Source organism: Neodiprion fabricii, chromosome 2, assembly GCF_021155785.1.
Source record: "Neodiprion fabricii isolate iyNeoFabr1 chromosome 2, iyNeoFabr1.1, whole genome shotgun sequence".
In the NCBI taxonomy this organism is placed as follows: Eukaryota; Metazoa; Arthropoda; class Insecta; order Hymenoptera; family Diprionidae; genus Neodiprion; species Neodiprion fabricii.
Genome location: NC_060240.1, coordinates 32,011,595 through 32,025,380, shown reverse-complemented (window position 1 = coordinate 32,025,380; position 13,786 = coordinate 32,011,595). Strand labels below are relative to the sequence as shown.

At 46.5% G+C, this 13,786-nt stretch overlaps 1 protein-coding gene across 4 annotated transcripts in view; it reads left to right on the top strand.

Annotated features, from left to right (window-relative positions):
* The first annotated feature begins 2,354 nt into the window (after positions 1–2,354).
* LOC124176004 (neuroligin-1-like) overlaps positions 2,355–13,786 on the top strand; it is a 72,208-nt gene continuing 60,776 nt past the window's right edge. For all 4 annotated transcript variants that reach the window (XM_046556760.1, XM_046556762.1, XM_046556758.1 and 1 more), the window contains exon 1: positions 2,355–4,415. In XM_046556760.1, coding sequence (XP_046412716.1) covers positions 3,920–4,415 — 496 coding nt within the window. In that variant the 5' untranslated portion in view covers positions 2,355–3,919. The remainder of the gene's footprint in view (positions 4,416–13,786) is intronic.

The following is a 13,786-nucleotide window of genomic DNA, read 5'->3' as shown; positions in this document are numbered from 1 at the left end:
TTTTTTTCCCGAATGTAAAGTTGACTGAATAGACGCGAAGCGATTTTGAGCATCATCGGTATCGGTACGTCTGCGAGGATTCAAAGTTATTGTTAGAGACAAAGGGAAATTCTATTCGACCAGCCCTCATCTTTCCTCGTATCATACCTAAGCCCACAGTCAGAGTTTACCTTTACTTATTTACAGGTGACTGAGGCACTCTCCTCCTCTTCCCAACTCTCTTGCAGCTTGTATAAAGCGAGACTATGAAAGTGGAATTGAGAAATTTCTAAAAGAAAGAAAAGACCGGCGGAGAGAAGATGCTCGGGCTAAAAGCTAGCGAGGAATTATGAAGAGGGGTGACTGCAGCAGTGAAAGGTTTAATAAGGATGAATCGCTAGAGAAGAATATAGGAATAATGAGGACGAGCCAAAATTACGATTCGTTATTCCTTCCCGACTCGCTCCAGTCTTATATAAGAATTAAGAATGATGATCCTGCAGTGCCGGGATGCAAACGGTCTGGGATAGCTTGTGTTTACTGTTCGATGAGCAGAAAGGCTTTCTCGGATCGAGCCTGCTATTTCGCGATTTGCATTACGAACAGCTGCGTTAACCAAAGAAACCACGAGCGTCAAAGAGCTCACTGAGAAAAAGTGCACACTTTTTTTATGTCTTTAGAACGAATCTATAACCGAAGTGGTGTTTTATTCCTGCAGTATAATGCTTGGGAACGATAAAAATTTCTAGTGAAAATTCTATTCCTTACGACTATGTGAAAATTCTCCATCAATTTTTTAACGCAAAAAAAAAAATTGTCACTTTCATAATTCAAAGTTGTTCTACACGGCAGGATGTGCGAAAAAACTGTTATTCTCCAGGATTCTCGAGATTTTTTTCAACGAACACGAGAATGATAAAGAAGCAAAAGACAAAAAAAAAAAAAAAACGAATTTATGTCGCCGAATTTCAAAGCGTTCTTCACGGGACGAAATACGAACGTTTCGAGTTTTTAAACGACTCGTATTTCTCAAGGTATGAAAAACGGCATCGCTGCTGGTCTTTTTCTATTTTGTTTTTTACGCGGGAACGGACATCTCTCTTACGGTGACACGTCCGTACTAAAACAAGTCCGCGAAGCGAGGCTGAGTATGGTTTTGTCCGGTGACAAATTTATGTGTAAAAAAGCGAGGAAGAAACACTTTTAGTCTGTTGGCTACATTGGTTTATTATCTCGTAATTACGTTATTTAAGAAATGAAAATTAACAATATTTTCGAGCCTGACACACCATCGTAAGTTATCGTATTCGTATCGATTTCAGCGATACAATTGTTAAGGAAAAAGAGACATGTCTCAATTTTAAAAATAATTTCGTTCCTGCCAGCTTCCCCTTATCCCGATATCACTTGAGAAATGCTATCGACCGCAAAAAGGACTGTCGAACTCACGCCGCGCGCGTTGCAAAACGCTTTGAAATTTATGAATGCCGTTTTTTCATCCCCCAAGAAATCCCTAATATCGCGAAAAAACCGTTTTCGATACAACAGGCATCACCGGCAACAGCAGCAGCTGCTTGAACTACTGCGTTATCGGTCACCCCTTTTTCCGACGAGTCTGTTCGACGGTAACAGTAAATAGGAAGAAAAGGCGCTCCTCGATTAAACCGCAGTCGATTTACGAACGGTGAAGTAGTTTGTTTTTTTCCTTTTTTTTTTATTTCTTGTCAAGCGTAACTTGTAAACGGGGAATTTTCAATGAAAAGCTGTTAGCCGTATACGAGAATCCAATATCGAAGAAAGCAACAAGCAGCCGGATAAGAGGGAAGCGGCGAGTGTTCTGAAAATTTCATGATTCCGGCATAATGCGTGTCACCGTGAGAAAAATGCTTTACGAGGCTCTAACTCGAGGATGTTGTTACGCCAAGTATATTTTTCTCCCCATTGTTGATACACCATTCACAGGGAAGTTAAGGCGAAAGCCAAGAGTCCGTCCGTCCCGACGTCGGGCGGTGCGTACCGACTGGAAATCCCTCTATATATGGCCCAAGTTTGAGCAGTGTAACCTAGCGTCGGGCGTCGAAGGAAGCAAGAAGCCCTGGCCGAATCGCGTCGAAGGCACGGCAGGCAGCAGGATGAGGCTGACTGGCTGGCTGGCTGGCTGGCTGGCTGGCTTCAAGGAACAGCGTCCTTCAGCGGATCGGGTAAGAGGCGAGGGAGCGAGGGAGAGGCGAGATGAGTCAGGGTCTGCCGTCGAGTTATCGATCGGACGCCGACCAGGGGATGGTTGGCGCGTCTGCGCCCTGGACCCCGGCGCCCCGACGCTCGCGTCCCGGCGCCCTAAAGCGCCCTGTGAGACCCGGTGGCTCGCGCCGGTTCGCGCCAGTAGACCCTGGGCGAATACGTCTCGAACAGGGTGTCGTCGACGGGGCGAGCCGCACTTACGCGGTATCTGCACAGGCCGAGGGTGGTGAATCCGGCGTCGAGCTCCGCACGCAGCTGTTCCGGAGTTTCGATACCCGGCAGGAGTTACTGCGGTTTACGGTAGAAGGAATAAAAAGGGAAAGGATACGGGAACGTGGAATCCTGGGAAGAGTTCGATGAAGGAAACAAACTTTTTACACTAAATATTCCTTGTTTTTTATTTTTATTTTCTTGGTTCGATTTTTTGTTTTTTTTTTTTCCGAACATGATAGTCGCGGGACAGTGTCGTAGTTGCGGAATGTGCGGATCGACGCGCGAAAGGATATTGTTGTTGTTGTTCGGCCAAGTTTGAGAGAACAGAGTTGTTGATGGATGAAGCTTGCCAGGTGATTCGTCTCCTTCACCGCCGCCTTCCTCTCGAGTTTTCGCACATTTTTTTTTTCCACCCTCGCTTGACCGGACCTAACTCGGAGTGTTTCTACCCGGCAAGCTGTTGCTCCTGTGCAAGGAATTGGACCTGTTTACCCTCGCCTTGTGTGTTTGCTTACCAAAGTTTCGTCGCTCGGTTTGGTAAGGAGGTATCCGGGAGCTTTCGAACGCGAGAGAACTGACAATATGGTCCTAACGAACGCTTCGAAATTGTGCTATTGAAGGATTTGACGCAGAGGAGCGTACGCGGTGCTAAATCGGAAACTGTCCGATTCTCGCCTCGTTTCGACGAACGGACGTAACGCGGTTACGAGGCTATTTACGACGGCACACCAGACTCGACGTGCCGGACCGTACTCCGGAGGACAGCCGTGTCACGGAATTGCACAACGGAGCTTGAGCACTTTGGAGTTGGAGCGTGACACTTTGATACTGTGGGGTGGGGGAAACCGATTGTCCTACACTCCGTCTTGGCGAAAGATCACCGGTGTCGGATCTTCTGATATGCAACCTCCCCACAGCCGCTCCTAACGAATTGATACAGGAATTGATAGCTTGGGTCCGCTTCAGCATGGGCTTCCCCAGATGACAGACTAATTCCATCCCCCGTTAGATGAAGTAGCTCGACGAAGGTTGACGGCGAGAAATCGTCGACCGGTTGACTTGGAGAGTAGAGGGGAGGAGAGAAAGAGAGAGATAGAAGAGAGATGGAACAGTGACCGAAACGCGATCGAGCAACCACCGCGTCGCCGATGAAGTCTCTCAGCGAGTATCGGCCGAGTGTTCGAGTACGCAGCGGTAACGGATCGTCAAACATATCAGGGTCGCGAGTCCTGGGAAATGGACTGGAACCAGAAGCCGGTCGATCGGTTAAAGTTGTGGTTGTCATTGTCGACGGTAGCGGCAGCAGGCTCGGAGCGAACGGGATCGAAAGCTCAGGCTCATATTTTTCCGAGACGTAAAACTTGGTACGACGCGACAGGCCAGCGGGGGGGCATCCGGTCATCCGAAGGTTATCCTGCACGGAGGGCCAGCGAGGCCCAAAACAGATGCGGGACCCGGGGAGGCAGACCCGCGGCGGCGTGACGCGATGCGGACGCCCCCCACCTGCGCTGCTACCAGGAAGAAGAGGGCCTCGTTCGGCGGAGATCAGCAGGAGGGATGGAAACCGGCGGCCCTTCGGGCCCTGGGCATCGCCGCCGTCCTCCAGGTCGTCCTCCTCGGTAGCAACGGGGTCGCGGCCCTCGCCGAGGGCCAGAAGTACGGGACCAGGGTCGTGCGGACGCGGTACGGAGCGCTGCGCGGAATCGTCGCGAGGGTCGCCGCCGTCGAGGCCTACCTCGGCGTTCCCTACGCCACGCCGCCGGCCGGGGCCCTGCGCTACATGCCTCCGGTTACACCGACGCCCTGGCGAGGAACCAGGGTCGCCGACTCCATGCCGCCCGCCTGCCCCCAGAGGCCGCCGCGTCCGGAGGATGCCCAGTCCGCTCGGAGGCGGGCCTATCTTCAAAAAATAACCCCCATTCTCACCAACCACAGCGAGGACTGCCTCTACTTGAACCTCTACGTTCCAAGGACGCCGCACGGTGAGACAACAACACCCAGACCTCGTTTAATTCGTACCATCAAATTCACGCGTCGCCGACACTTTCGTGTCTCGGATTTTCACCTTGTTCGCACTCTGTATTCGTACCTCTTTACACGCCCTCTCACCCAGGGATGAATATCAATGCACGTTTCAATCTGTACTTTGAGATGGAGAGGTGAGGGGTGCTCACGGACACATCGAATTCTTTCACAAATGTATTTTTCTTCGATTTTTCTAATGCAATCGTTAATATCGTCTCGCAACTTACGGTGTAGAATCACAAAATACTATTTCGGCGTAATGCTTAAATATGCATTTAGTCAAGATTGTATGCAAGCACATTTCCCAAACCGTACTGCTGCTCTGGATGAAGGAATTCAACGAAGAATTGAACGGTTCCGTCTGAATTGACGTTGACGAATGGGGCAATACGGATTCAGTCGCGACGTAATTGCTTTCCGGGATACCGCGTGACTAATGATAAGCATAACAGTTGTGACTGAAGGTTCCGATTTTTTGAAACTCATATCAGTTTACCGATCGTAGACATCTGACAATAGTTAGAAATTCCTAGAACAATACAAATTACTCGGAGGTCTTACATCAAGAAAATCGTCTTACTTCTCTCGATAGAGTTTTCCAGTCATTCTCAAAGAAGAGACGCTCGGATAATGAATGGGGGAAATTTTGATGAGATTTTTTACAATGCCCGTGTGATTACCATCATCGATTTCTACGGGTGATGTATGACCTGCAACGAGTTACAAAAAGCTTCAACCCTCGACAGTGGCGTAACTTTTTCCGTTGGACTTGTTTCAGAAAACAATTACAGCGTGACTGAAGCTGTATTTTTCCCATTTCTCAAATCAATTCATAACCGTTCTTTTAGTTCTCTAGACCGAAGTAATTGCAGTTAGCATGTCGTTTGTAGTACATACACGAGCGCAAATTGATTTTATAATCTCCTTCTCGTATCTAGCCATATTCTGGTGCTGACGGTGATTGATTAGCAATAAAAACAATGTTGATTAATTACTCTGCCATTACTCTCTACCTGAGAATACTGAATTCAAAAAGTTCAATTTCAGAGGAACGGTCCACGAACCAACTGTGATGAAAAACCTGTTCTCAATTCAAATCAACTTATTACAAACGTGCAATGATTAAAGAGGAATGAGATTCCAAGCTGCAAGCTATATTGCGATGAAAAATGGGTACTCGGAGGAAAGGAATATATTTATATGGTTTAGAAAATAGTCTCTCATAATTTTTCGTCACGTTTCAACCGCTTCCCTATAATGGGATCATAAATAAGGCGACGCTGTCATCAGAAACTTAGTCTACAAGTAACTTGTTCACACTTTACGCGACAGTAATAAATACGGGTATGAATCTTCTTCTCGAAGAGTACCTTCCATGTTACACGTAATGCAGCAAAGTCCAAGGTGCGGAGGAAAGATTGAGATAGAGCGGTTTACGCGGAGAGGCCCGAATATGAGTGAACCGTAAAAGCGGATAATACCTTTCAGGAGTTGCTGTAGTTTCACGATGGAAGCTTCAATCGCGTTACCATCAAAGCCACTCATTAGGAGTGGCTCATCTGCCGCAGTGCAACTAGCATGGTTCCAATTTTGTCGAGTTTTAATCAAACAGCGAAATATGAAACCGCAGTCTTGATTTTAAGCTCGGTATTTTAAAAGTTGAAAAGTTGATAGTCGCTTGGATATGTACGCGATAAACGAAAGGCTCTAAAGATTTTTTTTCGATTTCGCGGGGCAGTAAACTCGATGAGAGCTTGCGCGGGAGTTTGGTAACCGCGAGTCGCAGGTCTTTTGTGGAAAAGTTATCCCCTCGATTATAAATCTTTGCGACAGGCAGCTTCTCGGACTTTCCGAATCCCGAACTTGGTCTTTCCTGCCCGAGTCGTTCTGGTTTTTCTTTCCCAATCGACCGTCTCTCCGTTCGTCCGAGCTCGGCTCTGGCAGAACTGAATTATGTTATTCGACTTTGTTGCGGGTCACGCGGAGAGGACGAAGATGACCAAGCTAACGATGTTATCCGGAAAAAAGAGACTGACAGTATTACACAGCTGCGTATACGAGGGGATGAAAAAAACAGCAATCGAAAAAGTTAAGCACCACTTTTTTGGCATCAACGCGTTACAACACTCGTCCCCTAAGTTGAGATAATTTCCTGGCTGACATCAATTCTATCCGAGTCACCCGTGCGTGGGTACGTGTTACCCTGGGAGAAACGCTAAATAAACCACGCCATGTAATTGGATAAATAATTGTTTACGCGACGCCGCTTTATTTCCCAACAATTTCAAGCCTGTCCGTAATTCGTCGATCCCACCACGTTGTCGCCAAAATATTCACAAACAGGGAGGGTTAGAGCGATACGCGTGACGCAAAAGATCCTTGCAAACTGTTCGAGGTGTTTTTTTTTTTTTTGAACGGGCAGAAATTGGGTGAAAAATTAAATAAATAAATAAAATAAAAATAAATTAAAAACGAATTATAATCCAGATGTAAATAGGAATGGAAATTTCCCGGGTAATCTACTTTGCGCAATTAGCGCCAAGGACTTAGGGTACGTGCCTACCGGCAAAGGTTTATCAAGGGAAAACTTTTGGCATTAGTCCGCACATGTGCTCGGCGTAAGATAACTCTCGGGTTGTGTGCGCAGCCTACTTTAAGTTAATTTAGGTTCCATGCCGCGAGTTTATAACTCATCTGTTTTCCTTCCTCCGTGTTGCAGAGCTTCGCGAAGCTATTTAATCTTCTCGATTGGAAAACCACCCTCTTTCACGGACGAGTGTTGGTAGGAGAAAGAAAAATCGCTGAAACAAGTATTGTAGCGACTCGTCGTAGACGATGTAGACGGAAATTACCTCGCAGGCGATTAATTCAGAGTAAGAATAGGAAACTGATCTACCCCTGCGGACAAATGAGCATAAACGCAGCCGGCGGACGAATCGTACAGACAACGTTCACAGGGCATGTACATTGTACACTTTGTAGTCTTGTACCAGTTATGAACCTACACAAAAGCCGGGTAATACGTTCAACAAGGCTATGTATAATGGAGTTGAAGTTATTACGAGTCAATTTACGCCGGGGGAGCACGGCTCGCGGGGTATAACCAGGCTAACCAACTAACTTTCACCTCCGCGCAGTTATACGCCAATTTTTACCAGCTTAGTGAGCACTTACAAAAAGCGGTTAAACTCGCCTGAAACGTGAAACGTTCGAACAAAAAACCGTTTAAATCACGCCTGAGTGCCGAGGACTAAAAACTGCGAACTGCAGTAGCACCGGGGTGTAAATACCTCCCCCACTCCCGTCCCTCCCCCTCTACTGTCGAAAAAAGGCAAATAAATTATAACATTTTTCACACGACGCGGGTATGTATGGGTACGCGATATGCGCACGAGGGGAATGTTGAAAGGGATGGATTGTCGTCACGGTTGGACTGATAGCACGCGTCGCGAGTCTCAGACGCAACAATTTTTTTCCACGTACTTACGTGTTTCACCAAAATTATCGTACGCCGTGCGACACATTTTCGTTCCTGACAGTCGATATATTCTCGGCAACTTGGGTTTCTCGAAAATCGTCATATACCTACCAGCCTTGTACTCTACTTCCGACTCGGAATTCTCACCAATAAAACAAGGGTCGGACTTGGTCCAGTCAGTTTCGTACTCACGTGAGACAACCCGATCACAGATGTTTGTCATAGTCAATTTTCTCCTCCAAATTATCGGGTGCAGGTAGTCGGCGGTGGCGTAAAGAAGTAGGTAGTCGTTAAAAAGACGGCGGGCAAAGGGGATGGGTAAAGATCGCAACTTCGTTCAAATGGAACCTGAGGCAGTTCTACTTCCGAGCGGTAAAACGGCGCGCGGTTAATTTTCCTTTCTCATCTCCGGCGAGGGCTGTAGAGCGGCCTGCACACTGGGCGTGGCGCATTATAGGCTAGGGTGGTGGAGGGTAATTTGGAAATCCTTGTTGCTGGATTACTTCGGTACCTACTCCTCGACGCCGTGTGCTCGTTGTAGCGAGAAACGATCGGCGAGGATATCCCGAGACTTAACCCAGTCTCAGACATCGCTGTATCCTCGAGCACCGATCAATCCTTCCCGCTGCATCCTTCGTTCCGCAGCGTGTGTGTTTCACGTAGGAAGCGAATTGTGTGTGTGCCTGGTACGTACGTAATTTTTGGACTCCTGCCTAAACTTGAACACACAGATTTCTTGGCGAGTGGGTGAGACCTCCATGGTCACGTCCATTTGTGTGGATAATGAGATTCCAGATTCGTGCCACTCGGCTAATCGCGACTGTCTTTTGCTGGGGCGAAACGTTCTTACTGCCAGATAGTTTCCAGCACGTTGTCGAGGATATTTTTTCACCGTCTGAAGCCGCAGACGAAGAGTTACGTACCTGTGTTTTCGAGGATAAGGCTGGAGGTCTGGGAGCATGTTGTATTCGGGGCATGTTTTACGGGTCTGAACTCGTGGATACTGGCTTAAAGAGGCTTAGCCAATTCAGAATCTTGTTTTCCAGTGTAATTCAAGAGATTAGCTAAAGAACTTCGTTCCAGTAACAATGGAACGTGCGCCTTTTTTACAAACGTATAAAACATTTGCTACTCAACAATGTTGAACGAATTAACGTAGGTATGCACAGTGGTTAACTGATCTGATCATAATTTGAAATGGTTTCAAACAAACGAAGTATTGTCAAAACAGTGTGAAAATTTTATGAAATTTCATAGGCTCGTTTGAAATATCGAAAATTTGAAACTATGAATAAATTTTTTATGAAAAAGGATCTTTTTCATTGTTTGCGACAGAATTTGGTTTGAATTTGATTCACCAGCGAACGAGCATCCCAAGTATCATAAAATTTCGACAGCAACCTCATCTTGTTACACAAATTTTGCAACAGAAGTTGTATTTTTAGTTGAAATTCTAACACCATTGTACTTTGATTGTTAGCAGTAGACCCCTGACACGAAAAACACGCTACGTGAAATAAATCCACTTTTATACACCATTCATTGTAAGCTTTAATATTACAAAATGAGAGAAAAATATGCAAGATTGCAGTACTCGAAGTATGTTAATTTCAACAACTTTTACGGTCGCAGTGACATTCCCGTTATTTCAATACAACCTCGAGTCAAGGTCGAGAGGATTTCTTACAGTATTTTTCTCTTGATGTCTATTTCTTTTTTCTTTTACTTCGTACGAGAATACTCAGACAGTGCACAGAATATTCCGAGAGTCGAGTCTGCAAAAAATGTTCAACTCTTGGTACAGTCTATTGTTTAAAAAATATAGTTAATTTATATCAAAGTACCTTTGTAACATTTGTGACCGTACTACTCTCCAATCACACGTAACGTACAGGGCTGTAACCGAGACCAATAAGATAACCAAAACCGGTCCATCTATCACAAGCACCGCGAGAGAGATGTCTGAAAGTTTCGGACGCTTATGCTTTAAGGTATATTTACTTGGTAACTCGCATAAATATCCGACACCTTGTTAGAACTCTCTCGAGCGTGTCTGGTATACTTGGAGGATATCGGGGGACGGATGGTCTTGAGTATGGGTCTGGGGGAGGGGGGGGTGTGGATTGCTGGGAAGTTGAAGAGGGCTCGAAACGGGTGATATCGACCTGCAGGGCTGCAGTATCGAGGTCCGGACTCCGACTACTTAAGAGCTCGAAGCACCGGGAGGAAGAAGACACTGCAGTGAACCGGAGTTGCAGTTTTGAACCGGCGCATCGACGGAGCTGGCAGAAGCGAGAAACGCGTTGCTCTCTCAATTCCGTAGTGCATTGCAGTCGATTGGGTCCCTCGGGAGTCCTGCAAGCACCGCGGGAGTGAGGTAGCCTCGTGTCCTTTCAGCACAACATACCGGAGCCAACACTTCCAGTAGTCACGTTCATAAGAAAATCTTCACTTGGCATGAATCGCTGCGGATCCCAAAAAACGACGGTGCTGCCTTTGATAAATCTATCCAGAGATATTCGGCAGCTTGCTCTCTCTCTCTCTCTCTCTCTCTCTCTCTCTCTCTCTCTCGCTCTGCACATTTCTCGGATGAAGAACTATACGTCAAACTTTTCAACTCGATCGAGTCCCGTCTTCTTCTCATTTCGGTGCTTCAGTTTTTGCTCAAATTATACGGGGTATTCACTTTTGTGGGTTGAGTTTTATGAATGGGAATGGCAGCCTGCATCTGGTTTGAGAAAAGTTCAATTTTTTACTTTATTCTAAAAGTCATTACTCGCCGTAACGCCGCGAGATTTCGGTTAAAATTTTCTCTCAAGAGTTAGACTTCAGAGATTGGACTAAACTGGAATGAGTTTCAGAAACTCCGAACATCCGTACGCGTCGCTGATTATTATCCAGCCTGTTCGGAGAGGTTGAGATTTTTCTGAAAATAATTACCAACGCGACTGAGTCTAAATCTGTCTCGTCTGTCGGAGTTGCCTTATATACAAATGCCCTAATGGTTGTCTCGGTATTAATTGGTAAGAGGAATTTAATACCTAGATTGAGACGGCGAGGAGTCGGAAAGTCAGCGAAACACTTTCAGGAGTAGAAATAAAAAGAAAATCATTGAAATTTATACGAGATCTGTTTCATTCGAAAGAGGGGACGATACCGGCTGTAGTGGGTGGATATACAATAAGAAGATGCAGAGACATTTAATTATTCGAAGGACCGAACGCGAGTGGAAAAGCGTTCTACCGCCAGCCTGCAGACTGTAGAGAAGAGTATTTATGCTGAAGCGAGAATAAATATTCATTATTCAGAGACTGATTAACCGGGGCTTTACGTATCGCGTGTTGTTCTTGGTAGCATCCGGAGTCCTCGTTGTAGCCAATTACTGTAGCGTGCCTAATAAAAAACGAGAATGGGGAAAAATGAAGGACAATGGAATATTCCGAGGGAGGAATTACAGTGCAACTCGGAACTCGGAATGCGAAGTGGTGGTGGGGGGTGGGGGTGGGATAGGAGAAAGGCGTTTTCCTCGGTCTCAATTTTCCCTCTTTTTCCTCCTGTCACCGCCGTCCCATTCTCTCTTTTGTGCTCGTATCAACGCCGTTCGGGAGTTTCCATTTGTCTGGATAGAAGGAGTCTTCTCGATTTAAAAAGACCCCCGCGCTTCGAGTAGCGAACTGGAAGCGTTTAATTCACGCTTCGTAAGCTCGTTCGCAGAAGGAGTAGCTGGTATAGAGCTATACGGTTCTCAAAGCACGGAATGCGAAGGATATTCCAGCGCTCAACCTCGAGGAGCTACCTTCCTTGCCGACGCGATAACTCCCTCCTATAATAATCCAACTTATGCACCAGGTTTCTTGCCAAATTTCAAGACCCTCCAAGCTGCCGTACGAACGGACCTCTCCAAGTTCGCAGAGTATTCTTTTTTTTTTTCGCGGCAAAACTCTCCGCCGATGTTAAAATCGAGTCGCTGGACAAGTTGAGTTCAGGATGTGATACATATGTAGAATTGGGTCTGGATAACGGGAGGCGGTTCGTACCCATGTATGTGCTTCGCGTCCTTCTCTCTCTCTCTCTCTCTCGCTCGGAGGAATTTATTAGTCGGTAGAATCGTCGGGGGAATCCCGTCATTCGAAGCGAATGAAACTCAACCGAAATGAATTGACCTCGGGCCATTTTTGGAGGCTGTCATTCGGGAGATTGGCCAGAGTCTGATAAAAGTTCGGATAAAATTCCACCCCGTGTATAACCGAAACCGCCCCCTCCTACCGACATCTGAACAAACAAATGTTTGATGTAACACATTCTACCGATATTGAGAAGCCGAAAACTCGGAGCTGGTGTACCCGCGAAACTCGGGACTGAATAAATTGTTCACCCTCCTATTCAAGTTGTGCTTTTCATGCGGCAATGTCTGCTCCGGTACCCATTGTCGAGCTTTCACGCAATCTAGCTGTCGCTTCGCTTAATTCAGTACATTTTCGGGACGAGGAAAAGCAAAGGAATCGAACACATTTCGAACGACTGGGAATATCCGTTGCCACGTTGAATTCTATAACGCGTTGTCAGATTTCGAGTTTGAAAGAACTTTGAAAATACGCGAATTATTTGCTGATACGATAAACATGCGACGTAGATCGAGACTGTGAATTTTCATTCGACAGTAGCGTGATTCAATAGGATCTATATTCACTTTCTGATCAAATTTGTATGGACAGGTTTTATTAGCACTATATCACGGAGTAACCCTGCATGCGTTTGGATTCGCTCTGGTAAGCCGATTGAGGCAAACTTCTTGATCAATAGGAACCCTCCTTGCTTCCATTATTCAGATCCCCAGTTCGGCTGCAAATCCGTCGGCAACGGCGTGAGCCTGTGTAAAATACGGGCCAAGTTTACGAGAAACTGTGGAAGCCGCGATTCCGAGTGAAAATTCGTTGATAATCTCCTTAAAACCGCACGTACCTCAAGATCAGCGTACGTAATAAAATTTAAATACCTCGAGGAAATTTCAGTAACAGTTTGGAGAAACGCAAAAATTTTGCAATTACGTACCGGACAAAATGTTCCAGTTTTAAATTCGTAACTCTCCCACTTCGATCGCTTCGCTAAAAATTTAACCAAGCTGTTGCCGGCGAGCGTTTTAGTTGGTGGCTACAAAAGTTCCGGGGTATGATACGACACGAGTTCCGGGGCTTTGCTAGTCTCATAAAAATTGCAGCGAAGAGGAAGGAGGAAGGCCGAAGCGGCCAGCGGAGGTTTATTCGTTCGGGGGCAAAGCAGAGCAGTAGTTCATGGCGTCGCGGCGTCGTCGGCGAACGTCTAATCCTCTGCAGAGGCTGCGGGATAAAGGCACAGCTATACCGCGTGTACCTGTAGGTAACACCCACACACGGTTGTGTATGCGTGGGAAAAGTATAGCGGCGAGCGAAGTGCACACAGGGTGAGCAACAGGTTGGAAACAGGGGGTTGAATCGAAGCTCGTAGGTATTACTTTTTTAGGAAGACTTATCGTAGGTGGCAGGACCACGCGCGTTAAACTTAACCGCAGTTCAAAGTTAACGTAGCTTTGACCACCCGCGGATCGATGACGTTTCCGAGCGGCCTCGAAACGAGTATTCGTGATAATTCAGCGACCTCTCGCTCTTCGGTATGCGAAATTCGTCGGTTATCCGAGTATCGTCGGAAGGACGAAGGCGCGGAGAATGGCAAAGAGAGAAGAAGGAGATAAGGAGGCTGCGGAGTGACAGGAGGAGAAGCAGGTCGGAGACAAAAATGATAAACCGGTGCGACCCTTAAAATCCGGAAGATAAATGAAGAACCGTGCGAAGAGCCCGCCCGCTCTGTTTGCCG